We start from the raw sequence: 18,672 nt of genomic DNA, 5'->3' as shown, positions 1-18,672 counted from the left end.
GGGTACTTAGCCTCACCTGGTTGGATGTTGTCGCGGATGATGGTCACGTGATCGTCGCGGTCGGGCCGCGTGTGCTCGTGCCAGAAGCCGATGACATGGCCCAGTTCGTGCACAACGATGCCGAACTTGTCACAGTTCTTGCCAATGGAGATCGCCTGGGGCCCGTTGCCACGACGACCCACATAGGAACAACACCTAATAAGGATCAGTGAGACGTTGATGGCAGGGAGATCGGCAGATGATATTTACTACACATTTGGCAGTGGAAAAAAGCATCAGCAGTGCTGTATGAACACACACACACACACACACACACACACACACACACACACACACACACACACACACACACACACACAGTCTTTTCAGGATTTCCTGCCCCATACTACTTCCACCAGAGGGAAAGCGATTTATTTACATAAAGTGCTGCGATAACGCTGCACTTTCATAACCAAATGTGAATAAGCTGTAAGAATTCACATATGGCTGATCACAGAACACACACACAGCTTTTTTTCTGGTTAGCCGAGAAATCCGTGCCAGGCTAACAAATCTGATTAAAGTTATCCAAAGAGCTGATTGCAGGGTAAGGATCAGGAGTCACTGGAGTAGATATAGAGTCTTTTCTTCCAGCATTTGCAGCTCTAATATCAGCACTTCACCTCAAAGAGGTGCATCACATTTACTGTGGTTCTGTTAAAAAAATATATACTTTTTTTATGCATTCACTGTCTTTGTCTGTTTCTGTCACACATCCAAGCTGCAGGTTATTTATACATCAGATTAAAGTGTCTAATCTCTGATGCAGCCAGCCAATCACAGAGCGGGAGACAACGGGTGTCATCTGTTAACATGCAGCTCTTTCCCTCATCTAAATGGCATTTAAAAAAAAAAAATCAGATTTATTTAAAGTGAGCGTCTTGTGTAACTGTGCAGGACCAAACAAGAAATGTTAAGATAAACACAGTAGAATCTGCACTTTCTTTGTTGTAACAGTGCAACACTTCGTTCAAGATCTTCAGCGGGCATTAAATATTATGTTGATTAGGTATCATACAAGAGGCGATACAATAATACAATAACTGAATTTCCATATCGCTACCAGCGATATCCATATTGAGGTTTGATACCAGCCTCGTTAACTTAAGAGTCAAGATATCAGCAAAGATATCACAAAAGTCTGAATGCTGCTGAATGCAAAAAGACATTTTATTAAAAAAATGATGCAACCATAACACAAATTTCAAAAAAGTCAACAACTAAAATGATTTAATTCATGACATTGAAAAAAAAAAAAGCATGACATCCCTGCATTTAATACGCTGGAAAACCTTTTTCTTAATAAATAACTACCGTAATTAGTAAATTATTCCAATTGCTTTTGGTTCATTCCCTTTTGGTCAACTAATCGATTTATGAATATATCACACTAATATCCTGCATGTCAAACTCCTTCAACCATCTGCACAACAACAGCTTGGAGAGATAAACCAAAACGTTCTAAAACCTCACAACTTACAAAGCCACCCTGTAAAAACACACTGTGACCCCAGCGGGCCGCCACTCCACAGAACAATGCACTTCTGCAGCGTATGAACAAAAAAAAAAAACTGCACAAACATACAGAAACGTAGAGTGAGCGGCGTGATTGGTGGGATGGGGAAACAGCAGCACAGGACAGGAAGGGAAGTGGAGCCATTGTTGAGTGACCGTATCGTCTCTCGCCGTGACACCACTGAGGTCACCACTGAGGTCACCACTGAACTCCGGGTACACACTCGTGCACAACCACACACAGGAGGTTCGCCCGACTCACCCGCAGGGTCTGTAGGTGAACACGATGTAGCTCTCCTCGTCCGTCTTCTCAATGAACGTTACGCACGTCTGCTTCTCCCAGTGACGCATGGCCTGCTTGAACATGGCCCTCTGACTGCCTGAAACGCACACATTTCACATCCTACTTTTACACAATCGCACGTCGGTGGGACATTTTCTGTTGAACCGTACAGGCGTCGCTCCAGTAGGGTTGCTTACCAGTGAAGTTTCCTCCTATGACGTAGGGAATGACTCCTCCAGGCCATATCCTCTCAGCTCGGGATGTGGCCGCTCGGCGAATACGGCTCTTCACAACGTTCCCAATCTTCCCACCTTTCCCCCCTTTTCCAGTTTGGCTCTTGGGATTGGCAGCTCCCTTGCTGGAGTTCTTGGGGAGATAGTCTAACCGAGCAAGAAACAACAGTTAAATCTACCTTTACCACAAGTTCTTGGTATGCGTGTTCAAATTGAATAAATTACTGGTCTATTATTATGAATATCAGTTCAGAGATGTGCTTATTAGACACACTATTTCTGTATATACATGACCTTTCAGAGTTTGTTCTCAGATCAGAGGGTAATAAAAGTCAGATAGCTCAGGCTGGGTGATATACTGTTTTATTATGCATTTAATTTGAATAAGTTTATAATGTTTACTGAATGAGTTGGGTTGCGCAAAAAAAAATAGAGAAGATAACTCAAACATTCTGTAGTTCTGGATCAACTTGCTCTTTGTAGAGAGCATAAAGTGGGAAAAACCGTCTGACGTATTGAAAACTGCTTTATTATGAAACTGAGTTTTGGCCAGTAGCCTTCATCGGGTTGTCTTTCAAATAGGATATTGTTCATTGAAAGAAGCCTAAAAGGACCAGCGGTTGGCATGATTTAAACTGTATTCACATCATAGAGGAGAATAAAACATGGCGCTTTGTGGAGGATTCTTCAGGGGAAAAGAGCCGAATTTACTTCTTGCAACGACCTACTGGCTAGAATGTGAACATCTTTATTATAACTGTAAATAAATAACACTTGGTAGCTAAATTTGAAGGCTGCTATTTTGTCCAGCAAACGTTTTATTTTGGTCTAAATATTAATCTGTCCTCCATCTTTTAATTGCAGCTGAAGGCTGAGAAAACCATTTTCTGTGCAGGACTGAGCCAAGACCTTAATTTAGTTCCCTTTATTTCAGTTTGAATCTTAGTAGCAGTGTATTCAAAGTGTCTCAGACATCTGGATTTCAGAGCTGTAATTAAAGCTCCAAGCCTTTGCAAAGAAGTTGGCTTTCATACTGTTGCATACTGTATGGAAATAAATGGAAACCAGTGGCTTCCCAGAAGATCTAGGATGCCATTATGGAATTTGTACCTTCTTGGCTAAAACGTAAAAAACCTCCATCATTAGAGCGAGAAGTAAAGGTAGTGTCCTTACCGAAGCCGAACCTGCGTATTCTATCAAGCAGTAGATATAAAGAGCCGCTCTTCTTCGAAACGGCATGCTCCTCCAGGCCACCTGACACACAAGAGCCAAGAATCAAAACAGGAACAATGCACAATAAATGCTGATATCAGGTGGCCCCTGTCTACTTCCTTCCTATCGACGCTGCTTTACTTTGCAGCCGACGGGTAATGAGAGAGAGAGTTTCAGAGGAAGCACGCGAGAGATCACTAAATGATGATTACTGAGTGAGGGTGACATGTTGAGTCCGCTTACCAGACGTGTGGCCCTGGCGGGAGTGTGTGTGCGTGTGTGTGTGCTGTGTGAGGTCTATCGTCCGGTCGATCTGGAACATGCGCAGGTCCTCCTCGTCTAAAGCGATGTCGCCCCAGAATGCAGCTGGAAAGTTAAGAGAAAAAACATCTGTCAGTGACAGTTCATTCTGACCATGGTAGGACCTGGTGTGAACGTGTCGGCATCATCTTTCTTCTTCGTGAACAGCTGCATAAAATGTGCTTTTTATATATGGGCCAGAATGTTTCATTTCGTAATTAACGTCAATTATATTTATTTTAGACAGAAAAAAAGCGAAGAAGCCTGTGCTCTATTGTATAATATATATATATATATATATATATATATATATATATATATATATATATATACGTCTGGTTTGTTTGTTGTTTTGTGTGCGGTTTGCTTAACTACTAATGAAAAAGTAGCAAACTGGGAATCAGAGCGCGAAGTGAGTCAGGATAAGTGTGTGAAAGGCCGTGGCTTAGTGTGCTCGAGTACGGCCTTTAAGCCCCAAACAGTCACAACAGTGGAGCGACTCAGTAGCCAACCAATCAGACTGTGGCCGTACTATTGCAGCTCCCAGGTGTGTGAGTGTGAACAGACAGCAGAGGTCCTTCCTACTACCATGGTCGGAGTCACACAGGGAAGCAATAACAACAATTCTACAAGGGCTTAACATCATGTATAGGCTTGGACAATAAGTAGTGCACTTTTCTTCAGCACGTGGGTGTTAAAAAAATCCCTGGACCCAAACAAAATCTGAACATGAGTCTTTTTTCAAAATGATGCCCCGTTTGCTTTTGTGTGTTTTGTGTCAGGCTTACGTTCAATGCGAGTACGAACGGTCTGACCCGCTCTGACCAGAAATGCCGCAGAGCTCCACGAGCCTTTGATTGGGTAAATGCAACGTGCACTTCTACGCCGGGCAGTAGATTACGGTAGCTGACACACCAGCACGCACAAGGAAGTAGCTCAGGTGTGTTCTTTATCTGTAGATGGGAAGTCATCACATGGAATTGAATCCTCTGGTTATTGAACACTGTCATACCACAGTGCGGTGTCATCGTAGTGTCACGCACTACAATTAAAGACCTATAAAGTTGTGTTTAGAAGATTATTTACGAATGTATGCGCGCGTTTGATTTCAGCCCAGTGTGAGAGACTTTCATGCATTGTGCTGTCATCCACTCTCACGCTACTCTCCTCTTCTCTAGTTACTCTCCTCTCCTCTCCTCTCCTCTCCTCTCCTCTCCTCTAGTTACTCTCCTCTCCTCTCCTCTCCTCTCCTCTAGTTACTCTCCTCTCCTCTCCTCTAGTTACTCTCCTCTCCTCTAGTTTCTCTCCTCTCCTCTCCTCGTTTCTCTCCTCTCCTCTTCTCTCCTCTCCTCTCCTCTCCTCTCCTCTCCTCTCCTCTAGTTCCTCTCCTCTCCTCTCCTCTCCTCTAGTTACTCTCCTCTGTTTCTTCGAGGGCGGGGCTTTGCAAACTGTGTGTGTGTGAGAGCAGACGGACAGCATTCAAACAGTCTGTTGTCCTTCAACTAAGTCTGCAATGTTTTTTTTGACCTACTATAGCAAAGTCGTGACCTGCCCTAATCTGCCTCTGATTGGCTTAGCCTTGGGGAAACACTTGTCAGCCTTTTTCAGTAGACATTCCCTCTTTTTGCCACGACCCTCCACGGCAACTCCGCAAGGCAATGCTGAGAAACTAGACACATTTTTTAACTTTGGGAAATGGATAGAAAAATCACAAAAGCCTTCCCCATAGCTTGTGCTTCAATCCCCATCCTCCCTCCTCCTGTGTGTCTCTTTCTCCTCTCCGTCTCCTTCCATATCCACAAAACATCTATTAGCCTTCAACGATGAGCAATTGAATGATAACCATCGCTAAATGGTTAGCTGAGCGGAGTGTCTGCCCTCCACAGGGACCCGAGGCGCTAATACATTAACAATGGCATGGGAGAAGAGTGTCACTTAGCTAATCAGGATTGCCACTAAAGGAAATGGGGGGTCAGGGTGCCATTGTCCTCGACTCCGAGCTATTGTTGAAGAGAGGAGAAAACCACAATGACCACAGATGGTTTACGTATCATATCAGATACAGACTGGGAGTGTGTGCCGTTGAATGCTGGTATATGTTGTGTTGGTTAGCTGAATATGAGGATAATGTCTGATCTGCAGGATAGAGCTGCTGTGAAGTATCTCCTGTATAATAAGTATTATTATACAGTATATTGCGTATCTATCATATTGTAGACAATACATGTATACTTACTCTAAATCCCCCCAAAATATTCAGTTTACTATAACAATAGACAATTATCAAGCATAAAATCTTCATATCTGATCAACTGGAACCGTGAAATGTTTGGCATTTTTGTTTGAATAATTCATATTAATTAATTACGTCAATTGGTGCCGATTCATTTTCTGTTTCTCTACAATTCAGCTAATTCAAAACAAGTGTTTTTATTTATTTATCAATTTAGACTGTACCTTTAGTGCTTTGTTATGTGGCCACAGCTGGAAAACTTGTATTTATACCACAACGAAATGTGCAGATGTGACAAACTTGCAACTGTGCAATAAAAAAGTCTTTCCTATGTGCATGTTTTCTTCTTTTTCTTTTACAAAAAAAGGCTGCATTTAGTGGGATGAAAAGTGAGGCAGTAAAACTCACTCAACATCAATAAAAGCGGTGCATGTGATTCTGTCGAGCTTGACGTTGGTGTGACTTTGCCATACAAAAACACAATTGCACCATTCCTGGTGCTAAGATGTGGTCTGACCAGGCGCTGCACCAATTTCTCTGTGGGCGACACGATTCCTCCCGACACTCCCGTCTACTGCAAACAAAGTGGAGTCATAGCGAGCCACAAAAACAGTGCAAAAATGGACACAAAAGAATCCCCATAACACCTAAAGAAACTCGTACTTCACCAGCAAAAGATCATCCGGGTACATTCTCATTTAAGATAGTATCGCATGGCACCTGCATTTGAAAGGCTATTCCCACACGCCGTGTTTGTGACAGTGCACACCTAATGGATGTTTCAGGAAAACGAGCGAAACCACTAGAAGTTTTCCCGGAGAAAAAAGGAGCTGACACAAGCAGGAGATGCAAAGCGAGAAGAGGAGTGAAAGTATCATAGTAAGTTTGGCCCATTGATCGTTTGGGGTCTTGTAAATCCATAGAGATACCATAAATAGCACAAAGTCAAGCCAGTGGGTGAGGAGGGGTAAGGACGGCGAGGCAGGGAGATGCAAGAGGAAAAGTATTGATCCAAAAACCCCAGGACGTCCCAGGAGACCTACATCACGCTGACCAGGGCCTAATGTTCGCCCTTCAGCAGAGGCACTGCAGCAAACACACACACACACACACACACACACAGGAATAATGCACCAAACACAAACTGAGAGGCAGACGTCGCTCACATGCGTCCGGCAGCTCGCACCACGGCGGCAGCTCGGAGAGCGAGGGAGATCGGTTAGTGTCGATCAACTCCTGCAGGCACACGCGGTACCGATGTCGGCTTTCTGCAAGTTCCCTCTGCAGCCTGCAAAGAAATGTCACGCGCAACAATAGTGTCTCTGTGTGGCGGTGAGACAGCACATACTAAGTCAACCTCTGCCGTGACCACAGCTATACGATCTTTAACTGGCCTGGAGATCTCGCATCGCTCCCATTTCAGCCTCGCTGCATTGGCTGCGAGTGACGTTCAGATGGATTAAAAGATTCTTTTCCTCACTTATAAGACGCCGCATGGCCTCGCTCCTGCCTACGTTCACGAGCTACTAAACCCATACACCACTAAGCGGTCACTTAGGTCATCCACCCAAGCCCGGTTGGCTTTGCGTGCTAAACCTACAACCAAAGCCGACTGCTCTGTAGCTGCCCGAGCTCCCAGACTTTGGAGCAATGAGATCATCTGAGCCGTTTGACATATGAAAACCCACTTTTTTAATTGATCCGGGTGGTGATGCTTTCTGTGTTTGCAAGTGCGTTGTGTTAGTATGTATTTTTGATTGTTGTTTTTCTATTGTATGTGCTTCCAATGGAATATTGCTGATTTAATGAGTGTTGTAAGAGAGTAATCTCTAACTTTGACATTCTACAGACACTACATTACAATACACTCATGCTGTTATGCACTCATGCTGTATTCACTGCTGTGTATCTAACACACACACACACACACACACACACACACACACCTGAGCTAAGCTCCTCATTAAGCACATATAAGGTCACACTGTAGGGGGCCTAAGATGTGTGTGTGTGCGTGTGCATGTGTGATATTATTATACTGCAAATAACTGACTGTGAACGTACTGTGATATTAAAAAGAGATTATCTCTCGTTTGAGGATTTTCTGCAAAAGTAAATTGTTGTGCAAGCTGCTTGATCCATATTCACTCGTTCTCAGCAACGGTTCAAGTTCACCGTGCTGTGTGTCGGCCATTGAAATTATACTCCCCAAAACTTCACAACCCGTTCCTGTAGCATGTATGTATGTATGTATGTATATTTCTTGTCAAAATATGGCCAAATCCAGTACACTGCTAATGACTCAATCCTTACACTTGCTGAAAGAAATTCATCGATTGATCGTCAATCAAAAGAAAAATTAATCAGCAACTATTCCGACGACAGATTAATCGTTAAAGTCGTTTCGGACCATTGGTTGGACAAAACGAGACATTTAAACCCGATATTTTACAATGTTTTTGGTCATTTCTCAGATTAAGTGAAACAATTACTCATTGCCTGTGAAAGCTCATTCATTGGCTCACCTGACTCCTGCTAATTCATTAATTAATATTATTTATGTCAGACCTTCATTCACGTTTGTTTATCTTCACTCTGTGCATGACGCTTAATGTGTCTTACATTTCTACACATACTTTGTTTTGATTGCAGGGTTGTCATGCTCTGGCAAAATGGTTTGAAACTTATTGAGTTTACAAATACGACAGCAGAGAGAAATGGATAACACAACCCCAACGTCCAATGTGGTTATAATGTCTGCGCCTACTGAGCTGGATTATGATAGATAAATTATAGTTGTTCACACATGTACAGTGTTGCAATGTGATGAGATGCTGGACTGCTGTTTGTGATGTCGGCGGTCAGAAATGTGCTTTTTTGTGAAAAAAAAAATGTTCTCTTTCTGTCCTACATGATCACACACACAGAGAGGGCATGGTGTAACATCCTAATCACATTACTGTGACAGTCCAGCAGGTCATGGGTTTGGCCAGTCATTGTGATGGGACACCATCATGGCTCGGTGAAACCATCAGGATGTCCTGGGTGCCAGCGGACTACAGGCTCGTACATTAACGGAGATCAAATTAAAGATATATAACAGACAGCAAGGTTATGTGTCGTGAGGATGGTGGATATGCTGTACGTCTTCCAGTTTGTACATCAAGTGCGACTGAATAGCTTCACTCATTGGAGTCTTTGAGGTTTGATGTCACATTGATTTCAGTTTAATTGCTAAGTAATGAATTTTGTAAACAGATTACCCTAAGACATGAAATCAGACACAGCTGGCTAATATTAAGGAAGTGTTTGTGAGAAAAGGGTCCATCGTCGGGATGAACCTACAGAGAGGGTAAGGCCGACACACCTTTACTGTTTTGCTTCATTCGAAACGTTGAGTGAATATTGGCTCAATAAAGCAAGGAAACATCCAAAAGGATGAAGATACCGCATTTGAAAAGTTAGGATTGTTTATGGGGCCGAAACTCAAGCAACCAGATTATTAAAAATCATTGATGATTGAATTAAACATGAAATCCTTGTTGAAAGGTCAAATGGTGGAAATAACAGACCAAACAACTCAACTTAATGGAGGTTGCATTGAGTTACATTATGATGTGTTCAAGCTCTATTTAGAAAAATAATAACGTTGTCAGGACATGTTCAAAAGTTATCTTGTGAAATGTAAGTTTTCGGTGAGAACTCTCAGCAGTTTATAATACATCATGAAAAAACGACCAATGACAGAATTTATTTTTACTCAAGGCAAATTTCTAATAAAGAATCATTTATTTATTTCCTAATAATTTGAATGGTGTACTTTTATGCAAATAAGCACTATAGATGACACTACCAAGGGGAAAGGTAGACTTTTAAGGACCGTTCTGAAAACTGGACTCGCTTTGGGTTTCTTGAAGATGTTCGGCCTTTGATCATGTGACTAAAGACTCTCATTCGACCTCAATGACTCGCGAGGTGTAAAACTTCCTACACAGGTTAAATGTCTTTTACTCCCCACCAGTCAGCACTGAAGAGGCCTTTTGGTCGAGAGGTGAAACATCTCAAAGAACCCAAAATCCAGTTGCCCTGGACTGCGAACTTCTAGATTGCTGTACGTGCAGTACTGTCTTGTACACTTGTTTCTGGTTAAAATATACATGTCGCTGTGCATCATGTGGGGGCTGCAACTGGGTTCCTTCAAGACGAGGCACATCTGAAAAAGAGTCGGACTGTTAGGACAAGGTGGCTTTTCCTCATCCGATAACGTGTGTGTGTGTGTGTGTGTGTGTGTGTGTGTGTGCGAATGACTTTGCTGCTATAAATACCATCAGGAAATGCTAGGTGACATAAAAGCATTTAATAATTGAGCAACGTGTGGCAGGTGGGCTGAGTGATGGCGGCGCTGACTCATCGGTTTCTGCAGCTCCAGAACAATGACGCTCCAAAACAAACAGTCGGCTCTTGGCGCAGCCGCAGAGTTTATGCTGAGCCGGGGATACTGAAGAAGACTTCGGAAGCTCAGTGGCATCAGCCCTCTGCTCGGGAAAATCCTGTTTAATATAATATGAGTGAGACCGCTCGTCCTTTTGTTCTCACACACACACACACACACACACACACACACACACATTGCTCTAGCTTCCTTCCCACTGAGAAATGGGGGAAGGGGTGAACAGTAGCTGCAGCTCACTGTCACGACATGGTGGGCTTCACTTCAAAAGCCCACATACAGTACACATTGCATGTCACACACACACACACACACACACACACACACACACAGACACACATTCAGCTGATTAAGATCCACCTGATGCACGGAGAGAATACAAGATACAAGATACAACAAAATCTACTTTTGGGCTTACTGGCCAAAGTGGCTGGTAAATGTGCAGATTCTTTAGCAGCCAAAATATATTGAATTGCTTTGGACTGTTGTCTTTGGCAATTACTACTTTTCAGCATGTCATCTTGGTCTCAGAGCAACTCTCAATCAATATTATGGTAATGTACAGTAATAATAAAAGTCGTAACACTAACTGTATGCACGAATATTCATTCAACTATTTCCACACTGAAGTTTAACACATTTGAGATGATTTGCCTCAATGTGCAATAAGAATCATTTCTTAAAAAAAAAAAGTAACACTTAAGTTCAGAGTTATAGCGGTAGGCTTTGGTGGCGCCCATGACGTAAGCACAAGTCGCAAATTACTTGCATTTGACGACTGGAAAGTGTTCATTTGGGACCCCAACTGTATGTTCAACTTATATCAAAACAGCTGTGAAAACACTTGCAGTCAATAAATGTCACCTGAATCCAGAAAAGACCAAAATGCAGATGTTGCTAGTTTCACTCGACAGGATTGCTGCGAGCGCGATTAAGTGATTTAGGCGACGTGCTCAAATCATGATTGCAGGATTTCTGACCACCTCGACGCTGTCAGTATGTTCACTTGTCAACTCCGCGGGAGGGGGAAGCAACTGCAGAAGAGGTATTCACGTCCTGTGAAGTTAACAGTGGCTGAAACTCGCAAGACTTTTCTTTGCCGAGCTGTTGGCCTTCAGTAAGTTTGTTCCTGACATTTAAAATCGTCTGTTTCTCGGCCGTGGAACCGAAACTGTAAGAAGAGAACGTGCATCTGTGTGTGTTTATGTTTATTTAGGCAATGTGTTTACTACCTCTGTGGATGAGGTCTGGTATCTTCACATGCTATGTGGCCAACAAACTACTACTGTATACTTGTGTTAAGGGGAATTCCCAAGTGACATCATGCATAATATGGCTTGTGGTCACTGTTACTGGCAGTGAGAGCAAACGACGTAAACGGCCACAGATCCACTCTCAGTCGCTTTGAACAAACAGAAAAGATGTGTTCATGCCAGTTGAAAAATGATTCACATTTCAATATTAACCGGGGGAGGGTGAAGCGAGCCGGAGACACCGACAGACTCACCAAACTGGTGAAGAAGGCCGGCTCCATCACTGGCTGGAAAAATGGACTATCCCGCAACAGGTGGTGGAGAATCAACATCAATAACCCTCGCACCGCTTTCACTTTATACACACTTATATACACTGTATATACGATCCAGACCCTAGAGAAGGTTAAAGCAGCCGCTCTCTATCTGAACCACAGAATGAGCTTCAGCCGTCGTAAACCACTTCATGTATCTTCCTTCGACGCTTCACGCTCCACATGGAAACCGTGATGTACCTATTCATGTTAATCAAGTGCTCATAAACTCTCAACTTTAAATCACCGTCAACTCTTTTGCCCGACGCTGCCCTCCGATCCCTGCGTGGAGACGAGCTGCATCGTTGCCGTGTCTTCAGATTGTGCACAGTGAAGGGAACAAAACCACTATTCTTTGAATTCATAATGCTATTTTTGGAGGTTTTTCTTTTTGATTAGTTTCCACTCCATTGCAGCGTGAACTCTTATGGTCATTCCTGCACTGTAACATCTGAGTGCAGAGATGTACGCCCATGAGAAAGTGTACATCATGTATTGTACTGTACTGTAACACCACGCCATTGTCTTTGAAGAACAGGCAGTCGGTCTCTTGGGTCACCCCTGAAGAAATGACCCGCAGCTTCACTCCGACATCGTGGTTTGTTTAGCTTTCACTCCGTTTGTGTGAGCATTTTATGAGAACAGTGATTTGGAAGGAAGCATGAATGACTCTTGAGTGAGCGTAGGAGCTCAGTTTGTGTGTGTGTGTGTGTGTGTGCACGCGCACGCATTCGCGCGTGTGTGTCATCTCCAGCTGAGTAGCAGGATGCAGACAACCAGGAAGAGATAAGCACGGGTGAATGGAGGGAGCTCTGCGTGTGTGTATGTGTGTGTGTGTGTCAAGTGTGTGCGTCTGTGTGCATGTGTGTTCGCGTAGGGAAATCACTTCACAAAGGCCTGGAAGTGTGTGTTCTCCTGTCTACCAGCGCGGGACTCGGAGGAGATAAGCAGACAGCCAAATATTCCCCTTGTGTTGTCCCAGCAAAAACAGGAGGCGGAATACCAACCACTCAGACCGATGCCACAGGGTCAGGCCTGGAATGAGCTGCGCTTCCACTTCTTACAAGCTGCACACACACAGAAACACGCAGCCACCAGCTCCTCACACACACCGACTACAAAATGGGTCCACTCGAGGGGTGCAACCCACCGTCGTCTTCGGTATTGATTCATCTGCGGATTATTTTATGATGGACATGCAGGTGCATCTGTGAATATGTGTGCATGTATGCCCATGTGTAGACTCCTTATTGTATGTGCTTGTCTGTGTATTAGGGATGTTCCGAATAGTGAGTCGACTTATCGCACACATCCCTACTGTGCGTGTATTTAGATGTAAGAGTTTTAATGTGTGTGTGTATTTATAAGCAGGTGTCGGGAAGATGTACATTAATATGTATTATGTTCACTTTTTCCCCTTTTGGTGTGTGGAAAGTGGGAAGGTGGCTGTGTAAATGGAAGATGAGCGTAAAATGGTGTGAGAGAAGAATTTGATTTGTCTTTACAAAATCATGTCCAGTTATTCAATATATGAAGTCAACTGTTGTGATTATATATAAATCATCAAGAGGAACCCATGCAGAATTTCTTGTTTTGTCCGACAAACAGTATAAACCGTAAACACATTTATTCTACAATGACATAAAACAGAGAGATGAGCAAATCCTCACGATGCATTTTTGCTCGCGGTATTAAAATACTTTGCTTGAATAAAGATGAATTGCTTATCGAAATTGTCCATTCATTTGCTTGTGTCCAAGATCAATAATTAACTTTGAACCTCAACTAGAAGTCAACATGAATGAGAAGTCCGAGATGTGTTACAGCATCCATTGTTCCATGGAAATTAAGAAAACATAATCTGCAGATAAGGGCCCTGTGATTCAGCCGAAAGCTACATAATGGACCTTGAGGTCAGATTATACTCTCAAACGAATATTTTACTGTCAGTCGAGTAATCGATTAACCTACTTACCATTTCAGCACTGTCGATTATATACAATACAATTTGAATAGAAATGTTCATGTAAGGATGCAAACGGGTGAAGATTTGATCTGGTTGCTGTTCAATTCCATGAAGACATAACACATTTGATTTAAAAATGTTTCAAAACATTTAAGGCTATCCTGAGGTGTAGGACTGGTGATTAAGGTACAGAAACAGGACTAAAAGTCAAGATTCGACACACAAACATGCCGTTAGGTGGCTACAGAACATGTCCATACTGTCTCTTGGTTATTAGAAACAAGGACTTCACTCCAGCAGAATAAAGCGATGCGGATGTTTGTAAATGTTCACCCACTAACCTTTCTTTCTTTTATTGGTTGCGCTCCACTGTCATATATCTAATGAAAGCAAAAAGAAAATTCCTTAAAAATTCCATAAAACATGCACACATGATTATATAGGAAGAAACCGGTATCAGTTGAGGTTTATAGGGGGAAATGTAAGTGCATAGAAGTATGAATACATTCTTTATGTTCACTGATATTTTCAGCAAATAAAAACATTGCCTGTGTTTTCTCACTCTATATTTTAAGAGTCGCTCAGTTACTCAAACATATGCAGACTGACTGTCTCCCTGTAACCTGACGGGCTTCAATCCAAACACACACACACACACACTCACACACACACGCACACACACGGCCAGGTTTCAGCAGAACTAAAAACCACAAAGTCATGGGATTGCAATATCAACATAAAATCACCCACACAGAGAACAGTGTAACATGAACATGAACATGAAAAAGCACACACACACACACACACACACACATGCACGCACACATGCACAATCACACACACGCACACACACACACACACACTGGCAGTGTCCAGGGTTGTCAGGTTTGCGTGTTTGGTATGTGAGGAATGTGTGTTGGTCAGCGTGTGGAGGCTCAGTGTTCTGGGTGGAGTCCTTATCGGTCCAACGTGTCATCACACATTAAGGCATCAAAGGTGCCATTAAAACACATGTGAACATGTGTGCGTGTGCCCAAACACATCTGCACATACACACACATAGTCAGACAGGTGTAACCAAAGCAGAAAACCTAGAAAAAGAAGATACAACACAGCAACATCTCTCAGGTAACTTCAGATTCCTCCACCTGCTCCGTAGGAATGATGCGCGTAGGAGGCTTAACATGCAACAATAAGCCTTACTGGTCATTGATCTTTGCTACATGGTCTGGACAAAAGCAGATTGACACTATACTGTATCTCCTACATCTGGAAAGTTATATGACTGCTTACGTGTATTGGAGCATATTTTGTTCACTGGGGCAAAACAAATTAAATATAAATGCAAAGATGTAAATATAAATGCAAGAAACGTATCCATGATATTGAGGGACAAAGACATCATCATTACTGAAACTCAGGTATCATGTTCAATACATAATTTCAAATCATGAAGACTACAATAGGTCGAAAGGCTAGACACCAACAAATACTGCACATAGAATGTATTGTAAAAGAAGACAAAGAGCTTAAAAAACAGCATGAAAGCTGAAAGTGAATCTCCAGCTTGAGTTCATTTGGGTGGAGCACACAAAGATACCATGACACACACCTATTAAGGACCTTTAATATACTGAGTTAAAACTGGCATTTTTTTAATCTATACACCTTGCTTTAAATTGTGACAACAATTTGTTGACACAATTTAAAACTTAATGTATGATACATTTGTATACATGCTCTTTCTTTCATTGTATACATATATACAGCCTTTCTTAGAGACCAACCAAGCCTTTTACTGTTTAACTCCAAGACCGTCATTAAAAGGTCCAACAAAAAGTGTGTGCATGTGTGTGCGTGTGCGTGTGTGTAAAAAAGAGAGAGAGCTTGCAGAGTTGTGGTACAGTCGAGTCCAGCTGTTTCTCATCTCATTTAACATCTGGGTGCACGCACAAACACACACAGAAGTGTACTTGGTGCAGATGCACAGAATGCAGAAGCGACAACATTTCGGCTACAATCAGAACCAAAAATCAGCCTGCAGATAATGCACGCGCTGAATGTGTGCGCGTGCATTTCAGGAGGACACCGGCTTAGCAGCACCGTCACCGTGATGCACATATAGCACCAGGGATCATAACGAAGAACCATGGGTAACAAGGGGCATCTGGATCAGTGTGCACACACACGCGCACGCACACACACACACACACACACGCTGTCATTTCTCATACACACATGCACGTGCCACCTCAGAGCCAGCGCGCTCGAGCGGTTGGACCAAAGCAACCAGACGCGTAAAATCACTTTGTGTTCAACCTTGTGATTACAAACTAAAACGGAGTAAATACAGGACTCACCAGCTTTGCACGGGTCTTTGTAGTCGATGGTCTCTGCTCGCTCCTCCTCGTAATAATCATAGTCTGGCTCCTCGTAGTCGAAACAGTTAGAAATAGTCACTTTGCCCCAGAAAGTCAAGCCGGCGAGCAGCAGCGTGATCCAGCGCATCTTCGCGGCCAGTGCCGAGGGCACTCGGTCCATCTGAGGACTGAACCAAACGGACAAAAGGCCTCCCTGCTCGTGCCCTCTGTAGTTAGGAGATGGGTCTATCCCCTCTCCAAAGACAGCATCGGCGGCAGGAATTTAAAGGATCATTGTGCACACCGCTCTCCTCTCTGACCCGTCCCGGTTGGGGATATACTGCGGGCTTGCTGCAAGTTAATCTTCACGGCTCTCCCCCATTGTAAAAGTGCACTGAGTTGTCCGTCTGCCCGACCGTCCCGGTGTCCGTCAGTCAGCAAAGTGTCCGCCGAGGAGCTCCGCTGTCCTCCGCTGTAGCTTCGCAGGTGAGGCTGCTGTGAAGGGGAGGGGGGGGGGGGGGAAGAAAGCACACAACGAGAGCAAGACACGGTGAGTGGATCCGGACTGTCTGATCTGTGCGCGCTAAGACGCGCGGATGTGTGTGTATGCGTGTGTGTGTGTGTGTGTGTGTGTGTGTGTGTGTGTGTGTGTTTGTGTGCGTGCGGCGCTCACGAGAAACATCCGCCTCGCATATATCCGACCAGCACTGACTGTCTCACACTCTCTCGCGTATAGAGCAAGATCTCTCTCTCTCCTTCTTTCTCTCTCTGTCCCTCTCCCTCTCAGCGCACCGCCTACACACAAACACACACACACACACACACACACACACACACACACACACCTGCACTGTTCCACCCAAGTGGTGCAGAACCAAAACTTGTTGTATCTTTTTTCAAACGAGCATTTGCTGCCGTTTTCACGTGCAAAGACTCTCTCTCTCTCTCTCTCTCTCTCTCTCTCTCTCTCTCTCTCTCTCTCTCTGTCTCTCTCTCTCTCTCCCTCCCTCTCTCTCTCTCTCTATCTCTCTCTTCTTTCCCTGAGCAGAAACACCGCATACACCTTCGGAGAACCCACCGTAATAAAGAAACTTCAGGAGCCGCATCCTCATCACAGCGTGGTGACAGCGCAGGAAACGCGCACTGATCTTCCTTCACAGGTTATTGGACCTTCACTCACACCGATCCGTAACATCGGCTATACAGAGAACTTACAGTAAAGACCGGTAGCGGTAAAAGTAACACGGCGGCTACACATCGGCCCTCAGACCCTGTTCATGATGGGATATCTGTCATTTAGAGGCAGGTGCTAAGTAGGTGACAACCAAACCATAAATGCCCAGAGGTAATAGACTATCGCCTTTATGACTGTCATTATACTTCCTTCTGTCTGCTCCTTTTCTGTCCGTGAAAGAGAGAAATGGGAAAAGATCAAAGGCTATATTAAATGCAATTATTGCAATAATTAGGTATCGTGCGTAAAGAGACGTTGCACGTAGCGACACTGGCCTTTTTCTGTACAGCAGCATGACATACACAGAGTACAGTAGCATGACATACACAGAGTACAGTACAGAGTACAGTAGCATGACATACACAGAGTACAGTACAGAGTACAGTAGCATGACATACACAGAGTACATTTGTCAAGAAATAGAGCCAGACATCCGCTTTGACATTCAGAGGTTGGTCCTTATGAAGTAAAATACAAATTACTATAGTGTTTTGCTTCATAATGTGTCCAACTTGAGTGTTCGGGGGAGGGGAGGAGGAGGAGGGGGGGGGGGGTTCTCCAATCACAAAATATAAACATATTATCTGGAAACCATCACTTGTGGACGATTTTGAGTTTAATTTCTAAGTTTTGGTTTTGTTTGGTTTTGTCTGTAAATTCTCCCAATACTTTTAACCACCAGTCGGTCAACAGCAGAAGAACCGAGTTCACTAGAGGTTCTCCATCCTCCATGTAGACGACACTGAATGCACCTCTGAGAGCTTTTTTACATTTGAGAACAGAACATTTTCCACCACTTAAACTTGCTTTTCACACACACAAAAACTAATCCTACACGGTCTGTAAAGTTGTCAACAAATACCCTATAATCCCCCCCCCCCCCCAGTGCAACCTCCACACGCACACGTATACTGCAGAACACAAGCGGTACCAATGCAACAGCAGCAGTTGTTGACAATGAGCGCCGCCAGTGAAACAGCCAGCCGAGGTCAATCCTCCTGAGACGGGTTCACAGGTCTCCACGGCTTACCTGCTGCGTGTACCTGCCCGGGCCGCGTCGGTTTGCTGCGGCGTCACGAAGCCACCCATCGCGCCTCAAATGCACGAGCCTCTACTCTCGGGAGTCTCAGGGTTGCCCGCGGTGTCACTTGGTACCGGCTGGTTCCGAACGTGCCCGTCTTCCCCCCCCACCCCGCCCCCCCCATTTGTTACCGGGAGATTACCGGAGCGCTGTCTCTGCTGCTCCCGACTAATCCTGCCCTCCGGGAGAGGTAGCGGCG

The 18,672-nt window shown here is 44.0% G+C and overlaps 1 protein-coding gene across 1 annotated transcript in view; it reads right to left on the bottom strand.

Moving 5' to 3' along the window:
* tll1 (tolloid-like 1) overlaps positions 1-16,339 on the bottom strand; it is a 36,055-nt gene extending 19,716 nt beyond the window's left edge. Inside the window, exons 1-6 of the mRNA XM_034537742.1 lie at positions 16,159-16,339; positions 3,526-3,648; positions 3,244-3,324; positions 2,035-2,217; positions 1,817-1,934; positions 17-195 (exon numbers count right to left, since the gene is read on the bottom strand). Coding sequence (XP_034393633.1) covers positions 17-195; positions 1,817-1,934; positions 2,035-2,217; positions 3,244-3,324; positions 3,526-3,648; positions 16,159-16,339 — 865 coding nt within the window. The remainder of the gene's footprint in view (positions 1-16; positions 196-1,816; positions 1,935-2,034; positions 2,218-3,243; positions 3,325-3,525; positions 3,649-16,158) is intronic.
* Between the last annotated feature and the right edge of the window lie 2,333 nt (positions 16,340-18,672).

The sequence above is a fragment of the Cyclopterus lumpus genome, chromosome 1 (genome assembly GCF_009769545.1).
Source record: "Cyclopterus lumpus isolate fCycLum1 chromosome 1, fCycLum1.pri, whole genome shotgun sequence".
Taxonomy (NCBI): Eukaryota; Metazoa; Chordata; class Actinopteri; order Perciformes; family Cyclopteridae; genus Cyclopterus; species Cyclopterus lumpus.
The sequence above is the reverse complement of the archived record's forward strand: the minus strand, read 5'-3'. Positions and strand labels throughout refer to the sequence as shown.